Source organism: Falco punctatus (genome assembly GCF_963210335.1).
Source record: "Falco punctatus genome assembly, chromosome: 4".
In the NCBI taxonomy this organism is placed as follows: Eukaryota; Metazoa; Chordata; class Aves; order Falconiformes; family Falconidae; genus Falco; species Falco punctatus.
Genome location: NC_137583.1, coordinates 48605779 through 48622196, shown reverse-complemented (window position 1 = coordinate 48622196; position 16418 = coordinate 48605779). Strand labels below are relative to the sequence as shown.

At 41.5% G+C, this 16418-nt stretch overlaps 1 protein-coding gene across 4 annotated transcripts in view; it reads right to left on the bottom strand.

Annotated features, from left to right (window-relative positions):
• Positions 1 to 16418, bottom strand: part of MLLT1 (MLLT1 super elongation complex subunit) — a 33084-nt gene that overhangs the window by 4844 nt on the left and 11822 nt on the right. The window contains exons 4-12 of one of the 4 annotated variants that reach the window (XM_080382288.1): positions 12443 to 12586; positions 10684 to 10809; positions 9656 to 9700; positions 8334 to 8879; positions 4549 to 4636; positions 3621 to 3732; positions 2216 to 2315; positions 1925 to 1996; positions 129 to 200 (exon numbers count right to left, since the gene is read on the bottom strand). In XM_080382288.1, coding sequence (XP_080238414.1) covers positions 129 to 200; positions 1925 to 1996; positions 2216 to 2315; positions 3621 to 3732; positions 4549 to 4636; positions 8334 to 8879; positions 9656 to 9700; positions 10684 to 10809; positions 12443 to 12586 — 1305 coding nt within the window. Of the gene's footprint in view, positions 1 to 128; positions 201 to 1924; positions 1997 to 2215; positions 2316 to 3620; positions 3733 to 4548; positions 4647 to 8333; positions 8880 to 9655; positions 9701 to 10683; positions 10810 to 12442; positions 12587 to 16418 lie in introns of all 4 variants that reach the window. The other 3 variants (XM_080382287.1, XM_080382290.1, XM_080382289.1) reach the window with 3 other exon arrangements.

Genomic DNA, 16418 nt, shown 5'->3' with positions numbered 1-16418 from the left:
GAACCAGACGCTCTCGTGAAGGAGAGGCAAGTGAAAGGTTAAGCATCACAGGGGTCCGGCTGAGACTCTTGGACACAAAGATTACCAGAGTACAACAGCTTGCCAGAAAGCTGACAAATGATCTCTACCTGCTGTAGCACATTGCGCTCTCGTAGTGCCATTAGTCGCCTGTGAAGCTCCACTAATTCATCAGTGTAGGCCTGTAAAGGAGGCATGAACAGAAACAGTGACATACGTGGCGTGTTTGTACGACTGCCAAAGCGACTTTCCTAGCGAGGATCAGAGGAACTTGAGGCCCTTGCAGACATGTTCCTATTCCCAGTTTTTCCCTAAATTTTTTTACTGCCTCCTCCATCCTTATCAAGTACTGGGAGATTAAAGCCTTCACATAAATACGGATGGTCTTCAGACCATCAGCAAGACTATTTAACACCACCATTAAGCAAACACCTGTAACCAGCTTTTACAAGTGGTCAGAACCTTTTGAGTTTAGAGGACCTCATTCACCAAGGTGTACTTCAGTGCGAGTTCTTCATCAGCAGGTTGTACTAATAAACCACTCACTACCTGAAAATACCTGCATCGGTGACCAACACCCCAGCAATCTGCTGAACAATGACTTGTGTGCAGGGAAGGAAAAGCTCTTTGAGTGCACCATATACCCAAGGTAGTTTCACAGACACCACAATGGAAAATGCAGGATTGTTTACAAGCTCAACATGTTAATTACTCTTATATAAGGGTGGTTTGTTTTTTCTTTATATTTGTTTTGTATTACTTAGGCAGCCAACAAGGCAAGTTTCTGTTGGCACGCTATTGTTCACGGCATAGAATCTTAATCCATAAAGCTGCCCCAGAGTTGTTCAGGCCCTATCGGCAAACCTGAACTCATTTAAGTAATTGTGTCAAGGCAAAACAAAAACCAAAAGGGCCCCCCACCCCCCGGTACAGTCACGCGGAGAAAAGCGTTTTTCCCCCCCAAACACCCCAGCAGTACTGAGTGCTACGCTTGCTGGGACAGCTAGTGTCTTTTATAAAACCCCTGAAAAAGGCTGGAAAAGCTGATGGCATTTCAGGCACTCTCTTCAATGGCTCTCAAGGGTGTCCTCTCCTATCTGCATTAAGTAGTCTAATAAAATATACCATTACCTACAAACCTTGCCCCAGATAAGCCATCTCAGCTATGATGAACAGTGGAAGATGCTGTAGCTAACAGGAGACTCACGTGAGTATCTCCATGATCACACTTACACCTAACATTAAGTGATTAACCTGTGTGATATTCTCCTGCTAACAAAGAAAAGTGAGAGCTACAGACTGATTCTTTGATTACTGTAAGGGCCTCAATGATTAGACCAAAGAAAAATACTCAGCTCCCACTTGATTGATTTCTTTAAGGAAAAAACCAGTAGGAGAACTTTCTGGACAATTTGGGGTTTGGCAATTTGTTTGCAAGTTAGCCACGCTTTCTCTAGAAGCATGTACACTGCTCCGCTTTCCTTGGAGGCAAGAAGGAAGGGAATTTCATTGAACAAACAAAGGTTTTAACTAAACCAGCAAAGCAGAGCATCAAACAGTCCCTCATTTGTAAGATCAAAGACAGATGAAAACTGCCTTTTAATGAAGAGGCACTCGCCACTGCAGCAGTGGCTAGATCACTGGTTCAGACAAAGGGCAAACAAATAAAACAATTTAATGTTTTGCATATTGAAATGACTTGGGGGTCCATCTATTTAATATACACAATTTCTGCAGCATCACTCTCCAAAGTCTGTCCTTTCCACATCTGTTTTTCATTACACTCAGGCTTTTAACCTGCTGAGACAGAACAATGTGAACAGGCTAGGCTGATTTATACTGTTTTCTACACAGAAATGTTAGGGAGCACCCAACAGTTCTATGACATGCAAACCCTCAAATGTACCTTGTCGTACGTTCCCTTCTTCAGGATCTTCTCTGGCTTGTTACAGGACTCTGGGCTTTTTCTTCCAGATGCCTGAGGGTAAAAGAAATCAACATTAGAGACTAGTATTACTTAGGACAACATGGTTGTTTAATGGGTTGGATGCACAGCACTGAACAGAAATTACCTGCCTGATGAAGACAGTGAAATAGGGAAAATTTGGTGCAAGTGAGAACTAACACCACAGACTGAACACAACAGGAACCAAGAGTGATGGAAAGCAGCACTGTGCGGGCAGGTAGGATGCAATACCTTGTTATTTGCTGGGGGCAGTTTCTGGCCAGGAGGTGGCTCTCGACTCGGCAGGCAGGAATCTGCACTGTTATCACTGTCGCTGTCACTAAGGCTCAGTCTGAAAAACAAGCAGCAGAGAATTAGCATCACCAGGCAATAGGAAACTTACTTGACTGTCAACTGAACCACGCAGAGTTAAGTGACGTTCTCTTCTTTATTACAGACTACTGAACTGTCTGGGAGAAACGGTCAATCTGCAACTTCCAAGAATCCCTTTTTTCCCCAGGCTGTGTTGCCTCTGCCATCTTCCATTCTCTGGGCAGGCAGAGCAGTGAGTTTTAGTTTGCACATTACAGCTGGCAGTTCAACTCTTTCATACACAAGTCCCCTTAGAACAACTGAGTGAGGACCACCAAATTTTCACAAATGGCAACTGTTCATTTTGGTGATTCATTCCAAGGTCACCGAGTACCCGCATGAGAGGCTTACTAACACTTCCACTGAGAACACAGGCAACAGAGAGAGAGAGAAAAATAAAAAAAGGGGCATTTAGTGTTTCTGCTGCGATCTTTGAGATTTCTTATTTATACTCATTCTTCTCGTGGCCTTACAGATGTATTATAGCAGGTGTCCTACTTTTGATGGGCTTGGAAAACTGTTTTATTAACTTTCTCCTAAAGGTCTAAAAAATATCCTTCGAAGTCTCTCTAATCCTGTTTAGCTGATAATGACAGAGCGCAACAGATTTTTTTTGTTGTGTTTGGTGAACACAAGCATAATTTCAAATCTGGGCCAGGCATTGCATTTCAAATATTCAGCCTGAGACTCCAGGTCTTGGCTACAACAGCGTTTCCTGAGGGGAGAAGGATGAAATTCAACTATTTCCAGTGACTAAAGCAGGAAACAGCTGGTAAGCAAATCTCATAGGAGTCAAGTAACCAACTGTCAGCACACACTATCGGCAAAGACTAAGACTTCTCAGTTTTGTACCAGTCACATGCAGGAAGAAGCACACACATGCTGACAGCCTCCGTAACACTTCTCTAATCTCTGCAGATCAAAGGTGTCACACGCCATTCAGCTCAGCAGAGATCTGAAGATGACAATTAGGTGACTATTTTAAGGGGCTCAGTCACTAACACCTGCAAGCTCAACACATACCACTTCCCAGTGGCTTCCTCTCTTTGAGCTCCAGTGATCTCTCCTCATCCAATTCTGTTCTCATCCTGCTGTTTTCATCAACTGTGTCCTCGCCCCGTGTGAAGTACTCCACACATCTGCCCTTTCTCTCCTCCTCTCACACTTCCCTCTCATGCATAGCCCCATCACTTTGATTTCTCCCTCCAAATAGAGGGCACTCAAAAATACCAAACATGGAAGGCAAAAAGACAACAAACATTTTTTCCTCCTGATTTTTTACCACCTGGAATCCCGGCTGACTGGGTTTGCTTTGACTGCTGCCTCTTCTCCAGAGGAGCTGTCATCATCATCTGACTCCTCTGACTGCAGATCTTCCACCATCGAGCGCAGCGGGCCTGGGATCAGAGGGAGGAAGCAATTCAACACCAGGACACATGCGGCAGAACTCCATCCGAGCTATCTGATCTAAACTGGACTAATTATTATTAAGATACATGACGATTTTCCAATAAGATGTCACTGCTATTTTCTTCTTGCACAAAGATCTTGCTAAAAGACAATTTTATTCCAGTCTCAAAACTAAAGCAGAGTTGATAAAACTTTACAACTGCTATAAAGCCACCCTAGCCTTCCCCCAAACCCTCCCGCTCTCCTCTGAAATGAAAACAAAGGGACATATTTTTCATGCATTTGGGGACTATTTTATATGCCACTCAAGGGACAGTACTTGTAGCAACAGAGCATTTGCTAAGGTTAGAACGTTTACTATTGCCACAGTATATCTCTTTGGATTATCAGTGGAGGAATGTGAAAAGCTATGGTATGCACTGGCAAAGTGATGAATGTCACACTTACAATTTTTAATAAAACATATATGAGATTGGAGGAGAAATATTCTGGTGACACTATAGATCAAGCAGCAGCAAACACATTTATAAACAGAGGCAGAAGCCAAAGTCAACAGGGAAAGAACCAAATCCAGAGAGACACCCTACGCATAAATTGACTGCCAAAAGAAGAAAAATAGTTGTTCCTGATTACGCTATGACATTATTGCCTTTTCTTGCTGAAGTGTCACAGCTTCAACGCATGGTTGCATACAAGAAACATATTAGCCTTATATATGGTGCTGGGGAAACAGATTTAATTCTCATGAGCCTTTTAAGGTTACGCAAGGAAGATTCTAACAAATTTTATTTCTTGCAACACACCTTGACTGTGGTTCTGAGATGGCTCGAAATCAGAGTCAGAGCTGGAGTCGGAGCTGGAGCTGGAGTTGGAAGGGCTGGACTGGACAGACTTAACCCCCCATAAAAGGGAAAAAAAAGAAAAAGAATCTTAACCTTTCTAATACAGAAAACCAGCGCAGAGCACAAAGCACAGTGAGACAAGCATTTGAGCACTCTACAACATCATACATCACTGAATGCAGTTCTTGGAATTACAGACAATATACAAAATGCAAGGTGAATAGAAACAACATTTATGAAAACTTTGGCACGCTGTAACTCAGCACTCCTGGGCAGCAGCATCAACAGCTTCCACCAACACCCTTCATGCCACTAGTTTCAAATAGCCTCAAGTGATGAAATATAGCATCTGAAAAATGTCTAAGCAAAAAATCCCTTACTTTCCAATGTGAAAGATGACTGGCGTATCACCTAGACAATTTTCAAAGCAGTCTTTAAAAGTGTATTTATTGCAACCCACCAACATTCCTGCTGAACACCCCATACTGATCATTAAAGACGGAAAGGATGCCTACCCTCACTAGCTCACTCAACTCCAAAATTAGTTCCAATTTATTAGTATACCCTCAAAACAGTTGTTTCTACACCAGTTTGAGTGATCCTCTGTACTGTTTCCGCTTTATTGTGAAAACATAACGGAAACCAGATAAACTCTAGTGAAACCAGCTCCGCTGACTGTCAGTATTCAGCAGAAATGCCAGAAGCATACTATGCAGTAAAGGGTGACTAAAAAGATATGATGAGCTACTGCTAGTAACAACATCCAGCAGCAATATTTTACTGCTACATATGTTTTTAACATAAAACCAAATATTGTACAACAATCATAGGCTGTAGCTTAAAGGACCACGAGGTGGCAGTGAAGGCTAAAGCAACTATTTCATCCCCAATAGCAGCAGCAACTATTACAACCATCTTAAAGATATTTTTTTTTGTTACTTAGCAGGACCTAGTTTGTACTGTAATATTATTTTGCCTTTCTGAAAGTTAATTCCCTGGAAATGCAGCATTTCAACTTCATTGCACCATTCCTGAGACTCCACCTATTACTTCCACTACCAAATCCTGGTGCTAGAAAAAACATACCTTCCCACTGAACAATAAATTTTATTACAAAATGTCATTATTATAAAAACATCATACACAGGTAGAAAGAGGCACAGCAGCAGCTTTGGGCATTAATAAGTGAAAGCGGTGAAAGCGGTGGCAGGACTTTCATCCCACTACCACCCTCCCCTATAATTTATCACTGAGTATTGTTAAGAATCTCATTTATTCAACTATTTTCTCTGCCTTTTTACAATGTCAAAAAGGGGGATTACAACCCTTGTCAATTATTCAGCAGCAAAGAAGAATAATTTAACAATCCCGATATCTGCTATATTGGCACACCGCAGCAGCCCTATTTGTTTAGAAAAATTACAACATGAAAGTAAAGAGCAGTATTTTCAAGATAAGGGAGCACTGTTCTTGTGCCTCACCCACGGATTCAACCCTAACATCCTTCATTCTGAAAATTCAACAGGTGTTCCCTTAAAATGACCGAATGGACTGAAGTCAGGAGCTGTACAGACCCCATCTCTCCTTCTGCCATTAACCCTATCAGCTATTCCAGCCGCTGAGGAGGCCTCCAGCTGGACATGCTCTGCATGCTCAGGCTGCAGTTGCTGTCACCATGATATGACAAAAGCACATGCCGACAATGGAAAAAAGCAATCCTGTCCTCACATCTCAGCCTCTCCCTTTTGTCAGCACTAGCATTTAGGCAGCCAAGCATGAGGCCAGTTCAGGGAACTGGACTTGACGGGGAAAGGAAAAAGAAAAAAGAAAAGAAAAAAAATAAAAGAAAAAAAAGAAAGGACAACTAACTTTCAGCAGAGACTGAAATGGAAGGAGAAACTCCTCCAGCCTCCTGCAAGTCACATGAGCTCTCATGCCAGCAGCACAAATGAGAGCAAGACTGTTCCTTTCAACAGCAGCCTGCAAAGATGTCAACTCAAAGCAATCGTGGAGTTGCAGCCTCAGAGCATGTTGCACAATATGTTGGCTGCAGCAGCAAAGCTGATTTAAGAGTTTCCGGGCCCTAGTCCACCTCCAGCTGCTCATTCGCTTTAGTGATGTGGCTTACCACACAGATCCACAAACAGCTGTACCAGTACAAACGATGGAGTAGCAAACTGCAGCGTTGGGAGCAAAAAGAACCCCCCAGGGCGGAAAAGGAACTCAAAGAGCCTTCTCTGCCGATGCCAATGCATTATGCAGTTATACCCTTAAGCTTCAAGTTCCACGGAAACCTAAGCTGATCTGACTGGCAACTGCCATGGTTCCCCCTCCACCACACTCTGAGTATTCCTACCCTCCTTCTGGGCTAGCACTCAAATACCTCTGTCAAGCATCCAACAGACACAAGAGCTGGTGCAAGAGAGGACACAGAAGCATACAAAGCTTGGTGGGGGCAGGACAGGACTGCAGCAGACGCTGTGGACCCACAACCACAGTTTGTGGTTTCACGGAACAGTCTAAACAGCACTATCAGCTTACAGATGCATGGTGAGTCCCAAGGGGATGGATGACACCTAAGAAATAATGAAGTACAAGACACTCAGGACTTAACAGAGATCAGCAGAGTACAGAAGCTCGCAGTGAGGGCCATGTATCTGGTACAGAAATGACGGGCTTGCTACGCTCTGATGTGCTTCAGGTATAAGGCCGAAGTGGAGAGGAGCTGCCTCTTTTTAATGTACAAGCTATACATTTAATCAATCTGGAAAAAAAATATCTTTTCAGAGTAACTTGAATTATCACTTCCCCAATAAACTCTTCTACTGGGAATCCTTTGCAAAAAAATCCTTTCTGAAATAAACACATCACTACCTACTTTATCATGGTGCTGATTAAATCATAATATGAATTGTCCCTAGAAGACTTATTCTAGTCAAACAAATCTTTCTAAAAGTGGTCAGTAGGAAGCTGTTCAGAAATTCCTGTGACATTATCTGGCTTCTTTATAGCAAATACAAAATATACAGGCGAAAAGTAGAGAGAGTATGGATTTAAGTTGTCTTTCCCCTCCCACGTTTCTTTTTGCCTTCTTTAGGAAAATGATTTTTAGAAGACAGAGGATGAGTAATGTTCATAGTTGTAAAAAGGGAAAAATATTTAGACAGCTTTTAAAAATAGTAGTACAATAACAATTTCTTTTATGTTTTACAACACAACTTATTTAGGTTTAGTGGCATGTGGTTGTATTTTGAGCTGTAGCCAATAGCACATTTCTCACAAGCCACGTCAGGAATAGGGAGTTTTATTTACATTTTAATACCTTTTTTTTTTTCCAGAAACAAAACTGAAATTATTTTCTCCTTTTCGGAATTAAGCTCACGTTCAAAAACATTATGTTATCACAGGCAGACAGAAAGTGTATCTATGCCTACTATACCCTAGCTCTATAGATGTCACTGCAAGGGATGAATGAGAGACCATAACCTTAAACTCTGGCTTTTAGAAAACTGCCTGCAGATAAACCTTAATAGAACTGTGTATCTAAACAGGAGGTAAACCAGGTAGCAGTAACGATTAATACTGATAGGATTTTCAAAGAAGAGTTATTTGAGATACAACCCAGCCTAAGCATTTGCCAATCTGGTTCCCTATCTTGACTGAGGGAAGATTTTTGAACACCTTTTTCATGCAGGGATTTAAACAGCATGCTTAAAATTTCTGGTAAAGGACAAATCCCTACTCACCTCTGACTTGAAAGAAGTTTCATCCTCTGAATTCGACTCCTCCATTTCCACAGGCTTTTTGATCTCCTTGGCCTCACTTTCTGATTTTACCTTTTCCACTTTGGCATTCTTCATCTCCTTGGTTTGTTTCTTCTCTGGATATGAGGAAGACGAGGTTCTGGGAGATGTCCCAAGGATATTCTTTACCCCTTTGGAGCTACTCTTTTTTTGTTTTTTGGCACTAGGCTTTGGTGACTCCACATTGGAGGGCCTCTTGCTGGAAGACTTTAACTCCGGCTGCGGCCCACCCTTTGGAGAAGTGTTCTCCAGTTTGGTCTCCTTCACGGCCAGTTTTGGTTCCTTGAAAGCAGCTTTTGGAGGTGCCTTCTCCTCCTTAGGCAGTTTGTTCTCAGTTGGTTTTCTGGAGGAGTCCTTCAAAGGCTTGTTCTGTTCTCTTTCAAGGTCTTTGGAGGAGTTTTTGCTCTCAGAGTCTTTTCTTGGCCTTTCTCTGTGCTCCTTGGTTACTTTGTGTGGCTTGGATGCCTTGCTGCTTTCCTTGTTTGCATCCTAAAATTCAGCAGCAGAAACACGCAAGGTAGGTACAAAACTGAAGCTCCGTGAAGAATTATAAAACACATTCTCATAAATCACTGAAGCATTTGTTTCACGTAGACATCCACCCACAGATGTATAACATACTTATCTACCTCTGAGGTAAACATCTAGAATTCCCTAAAGCTGATGGACAGAAATTGACAGTAGGCACTTAAACATCTACATTATGACAGGACAAAACATGTTTCACAAACGCCTCTTCCTTTCCATGGTCTATAAACAGAAGTCTATAAACATCTATAAGATCTTTTAGGTTGGAAAAGACCTTAAAGATCATCAAGTCCAACCGTTAACCCAGGACTGCCAAGTCCATCACTACAGGTGTTTAGTTCAGATTTAATCTGCAGGATTAATATCTGAAGCCAGATAAGGGGAAACTCAGTCTAGCAGTGTTAACACAAAGTTATACCTCACGCCACATTTTGGGGGGGGGGGAGAGAAAGAAAGAGGTTTCTTTAAGGTTATATCACATCCATGGCAAATGCAAGCTATGTTTGCAGCCTAGCCCCCAACTCACCACATCAACCCCACTGCAGCCTGGCAAAAATACCGTAAGTCCCCACAACCACCAGAGAACCAAAGTCTCTGATATCAGCAGGCATTTTATCACCTTTATTGAGAGCTTTAAGACACCAATCGTTAGGACCCTGCCCACCCCAGGAGTCAGGGATGCACGAAGGCAAAGGAGTACTTCCTTTGAAAATTCTAAGTGAATTTAAAACACTTACAGAAGTGGGTCTTGTAGGGAGACACTGACACACGAACTGGACACTCTGAGATGCAAACACACGTGCGCATGAAGGAAGAGAAGCAGGACACTACTGTCTCTTTAGCTACTGGCAATTTTCACCAGAGCTTGTGTCAGAGCCCTTTGTTTCTCTTCTGTGTTTTCTAATGCTTAATTCCTGACCAAAATTAAATCAGCCACTAACGGGAAAGTAGTCTTTATTCCATTTCATAACATCAACATCAGAAAGCATGACTGAAGTGCCCGAAGTGTTTAGAGCCCTGAAGAAAATGAATATCAAAATTGAATTATACTATAAAATTAAATGCTCTTAATATTTGTGACTGTTCAGGCTGATAAAGTGTATGTAATCTGCTTCAAAACACATTGCTTGTGGATTGTTTCTCCTATGTAGAATTATACAAAAATAGCTTCCTCACATAAGTGAAAGAAGAAAACCTAAGGTGCTCCTGAAGTCTCAGGAACTAGATACTGCTGGATGCAAACGTCAAATCTTGAAATCACTTGTTTGATGAAGTGCAGCATGTTTTATGTTCTTTACACCACTACCCCAAGCAGTCCTAACAACAGAGGAAGCACTGACTCCATCTCTAAGCAGCAAGGCTGAGTAGGCAAGGACTCAGGAGTACAGCTTTACATGACTGGCACGGAAAAATGCACATAATTCATCCTCAGCATCAAGTATACAAGTCAGAGTAATCGGAGAGGACTTCATTCAACTTTATCTGCTATAGCATAGCAAATCAGGAGAAAGATACGGTTCACCAAAAATTCTGTCTTGGACATTTAATTTTCTTTTCAATATTTCCCTGGAGAGAAGTCTAGCAAATCATAAAAAGGCCTCCTAAATTATGGTAAGTTCCAGACCATTAGCTAGTGAACTACAGAGTACAAGCAAGAAGGTTTCAGAATCAGAAGTAGCCGGAAAGAGCTGCTAAACAAGTTCTTAATAGCAAGTCCTGAAAGGCTTCTTCACCTCAGGATGACACAAAAACATGAGTCACTGACCTTTGACCCATGGGATGGTTTGGTCTTTTTGGGATCAGAGAAGGCAGAAAGCGGTATTGTGGGTAACATCGGATAATCAGGACTTGGCCTTGAAACAGTTTCTGCTCCTTCTGGCATTACCATTACCTAGTAATAAAGAAGAGAAAAATTATGTATGAGTAAAGTTGCATGGACTATTAACACATGATTATGTTAAGTCACTCGCTCAATTAAGCCACTATTATTCATCTTTTGAATGTTTTTTCCCCTGCTTAAAGGCCATAAAAAAATATTGTCCAGGTAATGCTCAGTTTCAAGGCAACTCCTCAAACACAGAACATTAAAACCACACACAAAAAAATGAAAGGCAACATGCAGTATCAAGTATCTTTCCCAAAGGGAACGCCAATATTCTGAGCACAAGCAGGCAATAAAGCACTGGACAAGAACTGTGTGTTCTGCTGCTAATGCTCTTATCCTGCAAAAGGGTAGCAATATAGATCTGGAAGGAATGAACAAGACTTCATCAACTTAGTAGAAGCTGAATTCCCTCATTCAGGAAAAAAAAAAAAAAAAAAAAGAACAAAAAGAACAAACTAGGCCCCGAGTCTCTCCCCTGACAAGATCTTAACACCAAGCACTGAGCTCCATGAAACACATTCCCTCTTACTTCCCCTGTGTTCTGTCAGAATAATCCTGACAAAAATTTTCACAGGACAGATGGCATCAAAAGTGATTCACAGATGAAACACCTTTATACGTAAGGAATGCAATAATGTAGTGTGAAACTCCTAGAAAGCAAGTGATGTTCCAGCCATCCTATGGCTGAAATAAGCACCTTCCTCTGTGCCCAGTACAGAAAAACACCAGTACACTAAGGAAGTTCCAGACAGATCAGCTTGGAATACTTGCCACTCCTGAGATCTACTACCAACAAACTTCCCCACAACATTTTTACTTTTTCAGGCTAGAAAGATGTTTTTTCAGAAGTAAATTTAGTCAGCAATTAAGATCAATTTAAATAAAATCCTTGAAGAGAACACTACCATATTTGGGGGTGTCACAGAATACAGTCAAGACATCCTCTGTGTAGTTAAAAATTTCATGTACTTTGTGGCTTGTACCCATTTACCTTGTAGTTATTTGAAGATCATTTCTGTAGTCTATCACTGCATATTACTTTCCCAGAAGTAAGAGTCCATCCGCTGTGGCAATCCGTATCTTCAAGAATACTTTTTTTTTCCTCCCACACCCATTTTCACTGTATATTCCAACACTTTTTCTTACTTTTTTATTATCTAAGCCACAAGGAGTTGACCTTGGGTTCAGAGGACATTTATTGACCAGGAAGCACTAAGTATTAAGCTTTCCTGTGGCAAAAATGAGTAAGGAATAGATTAGAAGCCTCTCCCTTTTCTTAAGCTTTTCTACACTGATACAGCTCACAACACTAGGAAGGTCACAGATAACTGTAACTGCCTGATGGACAGTGTGCCACATCCACAGATCTCCATTTCCAGAGGGGTTTTACTGCTCTGATATTAATGGTCATATTTAAATTGAAAAATGAAGTGCCACCAATCACACTAGCAATGGTTTAGTTCTGCTTCAAGTGCTGCAGTCGTATAACCAGGAGTAAAAATTGGCTGGGTCATCCTTTAGATGAACATAGAAAATTGTAGCCTGCTGGGCTGCAGCTAAAAAGAAACCTCAGAGCAAAACGAGATCACTACACATTTCAGCAGAATCTCTTCAGATCTCCAATCCCTTTGGCACTTACCCCTCCAGCCTTAATGAGTTTGCGTCTGAATTCCTTGGTGGGGTTGTTGAAAGTCAGTTTCTCACAACGAAGGTGGTTCACAGGTGGATTCCCCTCCAAATTTAAGAACAGGTCGTATGTGAAACAAACCTTTTTTGGCTCCTCCTAAAAACAAGACAGACTTTGGGAAAACGGAAGAAATCTGGCAAGCACCCTATGTCAGAGGAATCAAACAGTCATGTCTAAAATCCCAAATAAACCACTCAGTGTTGCATTCACAGTTTTTCATCATGAGATCAGAGAGCCAGAAATTAAACTGTTGGTGCCTGAAGTTAACGTACTGTTCATCAGAAACTCAGGCATGGCTTTTCACTGCAAAAGCAACACACAGACAAGGATACTGATTGACAATTGCCTGTTTAAAGCTGTTCAAGTCTTCCTAGGAAAGCAGATTCACAAGCTTTATCCACTATCCTGTTTTCACCAAAATTCAGATCTTATCTCCTCTGGGAAGCAACTGAACTATAAGCATCAATATTAAGAAAAGCATAATCCTTTACCCAGAGAAAGAACAACTTCTGAACTCACAGGATCTCTGTGGGTACTGAGAAAAGATTAAATGCAATGGTAAAAGGATGACTTGTTTTGTAAAATCCTTTTCAATATGCATATTGCAGAGGCTGAATGGGAAGATATCCTAGGCTTTTGAACTTTCCAAGGGCACTTTCACCGAAGAAATCCGGAGTTTGTATGCATATTGGGGATCATCTGCGCCTCACTGGTTTTGTTCCACCTGCTGCAGAAGCACAGCAAACACTCTGCATCTGCAGTACAGAATGGAAGAAACCTCTTTTTTTTTCTCCCAAAATCGCAAATATTGCATACTGCTTGTGTATAACAAATATCAATAGCACATTTCCTGGCATTATCTCACACTCTGCATTTCAAGATGAAAACTCAAAAATGTGGCAAAAGAGACTCTCCTGAAAACCACACAGAGCCTTACAGTACATTCAGTATTTACATGAATGCATCCCACATGCCTCATTCAATGCGCAACATCAAGCAGCTGCACAGCAGTCTTCTCCACAATTCATATCCAGCAGCTTGATTTCCTGGTGTAGTTGCATTGTTGTATGGGAACAGACGCCGCAGGCTTCTAGGCCAAGCCATTAGATTTGCTGAAAATAGGTTGAAGCGTCAAATGGCTTCAGACCACACTGATTCCTGCTGTTCGCTTGGTGGATACTAACATCGCTAAAGAAGCCATTTCTTGTACAAACTATAGCTCTAATAATAAAAAGTGTGGTAACCACACCTGGTTTACATCAAAATCAGTGCCCTAAGCTCAGCCGGGAGCCAAGGTTTTGGGTCCTAACTTCCCAAGCAGGGAAAGGCAGAAATCTAAGCAGACACGTACAATAGAAGAGTCTCACATTAACAAGGAAGAACATGCTACCAACAGGAGGGTCTTCAGACCCTCTTTTGGAAAAGTCCTGAAGAATCCACACAGTCTTGAAAGGGTTCAACGTCTACTGAAACTGATGAATTGGAAGAAAAAGAAAAATACTTGCAAAATACACTGCCTTGTCATTTTCCTCTTTTCTATGACCATTCTCATTAACTGAATCATTAGCGAGCTCTGCATGTGCATGCTTACGCTGGAGTTCAAACAGCAGCTGTAGAGGGTCCCTCAAAGTCTAATAAACTTAAATGAAGGATGAATAGAAATCCAAATGTGGCCTAAGAACAGTTTCAAAAATGCTTTTTCTAGTTTACAACACAGAGTAAATTGATCTTGGGGTGTATTAGCAAAAGCAGACTTTACTCATAGTGTTACACCATCACATTATCAGACCTCTGCTTTGGCATTTGCCTATTTGCTTTCAGAGCAGAAGGGCAGCAGATTCATGTTCCTTTTATCTTACATATCCCATTTTTTATACGGATTCAAAAGCAGAGAACCTCCCAAATATTTATCATAACTATTGAAGAGCTTCCACTTTCTGTAAAATTAAGACAGTTTTTCAACGTGATTTTTTTTCCAACTCAGAGATCACGACTGCCCTGGGAACCCAGCCCTAGCCAAGTACCATGATCATTAAAATATCCTTTGTATTGCCTCAGGCCATCAGAAGCCCCCCACCCAAGTGAATAGTTAAGATTACAGCACTCCTAAAAGAATGAGTACAAAAGTCTCAAAGCAAAAAGCTGCAAATAAACATTCTTTCCTTTACTGCCTTCACTGACCAGCTAATGATTACAGCTCAAGACACTCCAAAGCTTAATCCATCCGGTCCTCCCTAAAAGGTTCTTCCCTCCAAACAACCACCAAGGGGGGTGGAGGGGTGGGAAAGAAGCCAGGGGGGTGGGAAAGAGGAAAACCAAGGAAAATATCTCAGTTGACGTGAACCTACACATCCTCTCACTTTAAATGGAAAGCTACACTGAATTCACAGTGCCACACTTCAAAGCTTTTCTAAACAACACGGGATCCACACATCCTGCGCTTGGAGTTGTGATAACGCACAGGTACTTTTTCACCCACGAACTCGGGGCCAGGGAGTCTGATCGCATACTGCAACACCACTTTACGTACTCCTGCTAGAGTAGCAACTATACTCACAAGCCAGGGTTTATTCTTAGATGATTCCACTTTGTGATATTCAACCCTTGACGTCAGCAAGTACAACTGAAGAAGGGACTTTCTGTGGATATTTTGTTGCTCTCTGAGACCACAAGCTTTTCTAAAGGGCCTTACACCCAGGAAAGGCTTTAGAAAGGATGGATCATACCCATTTCTAACCGGTAGATATTGCGGTTATTCAGATTAAAATTCAATTTTTTATTGGTCGATTTGGACATGAAATGGTTAACCTGGTATGGGATCTCTCAGCAAGCCACCTCAGAACCTGAATTTGTATCTGCCCCTTAAACCTCAGGATGCCAGAGAAATAAACTGGAAGCACATACAACAAAGCTAGGGATGAGCTTTTATTTGCAGCTGCTGTAAATTCCCCTCCCTCCAGTGAATCCCCCTACTCCGCCTCCTGTCTCTAAAGCTGAGGACATTACACTTCGTTTCTACTGTTTTCCAGCTTCCTGTCTGCACTGACTACCACTGCACTGTTACAAACACTGAAGTGGCTTTATTTTTCTTCTGAGTTCTGAAGCAATGGGTTAAAGTTCTTTTGGCACTTTTTGTAAGATGAGGAATTTTTCAAAGTCTTTTGTTAAAATTTCCTTGTCCTGTTTTTAAGGCAGGGTGTGCCCTTTGCCACTTAACACGAATCAAAAGAATTTCACTGGTAGCGTGCGCATAAAGCTCATAAATCACTTTTAGAAAGCCATAAAACAAAATTATCTACAAAAATCTAGCACACCAAGGAAGCAGACTCATGGTTATTCAATAACTATAACATCTAACACTACTTCCCTTTTGCCATAGATCCAGCCTGACAAGAGTCATTTATCCACAACTGGTCCATAACGTCTGTATAAATGAAACCCCCTTTCCTGGCTTGTACAACCCGTTTGACTAGTCTTCCACCCAGCTTCCACACAGGACATTTATAAGTGAATAGCCCAATATTACTTTTTTTTTTTTTTTAAGTAGCCTTACATTACACTCTGCTAACAAGTCCACGAAGCACCCCTTATCTTTTTTGAGATTCCACAGGGTTAAGTAAAAACAGAGAACAGCATTTTGGAACTTTCCTCCATCTGAAACCTATTACTTCGTTTGGAAAATTAGGAAAATATACTCATTGCTCAAAGACAAGCATTTAATAACCTACCAGCTCTTACACACGGTATGATGCTGTCGTGGCCAGTAAAGCTGCTATGTTTGACAACGCTTCCTTGCCAGGCACTGCAATCTATTCAGCATATGGAGATGCCTATTGATATGCCACACTGAATGGCTACTGAAACACATACAGCCTGGGTGTTTTGGCCAGGAAAGCACTCTGCTCAGATAGATGAATGGTAAACGGAT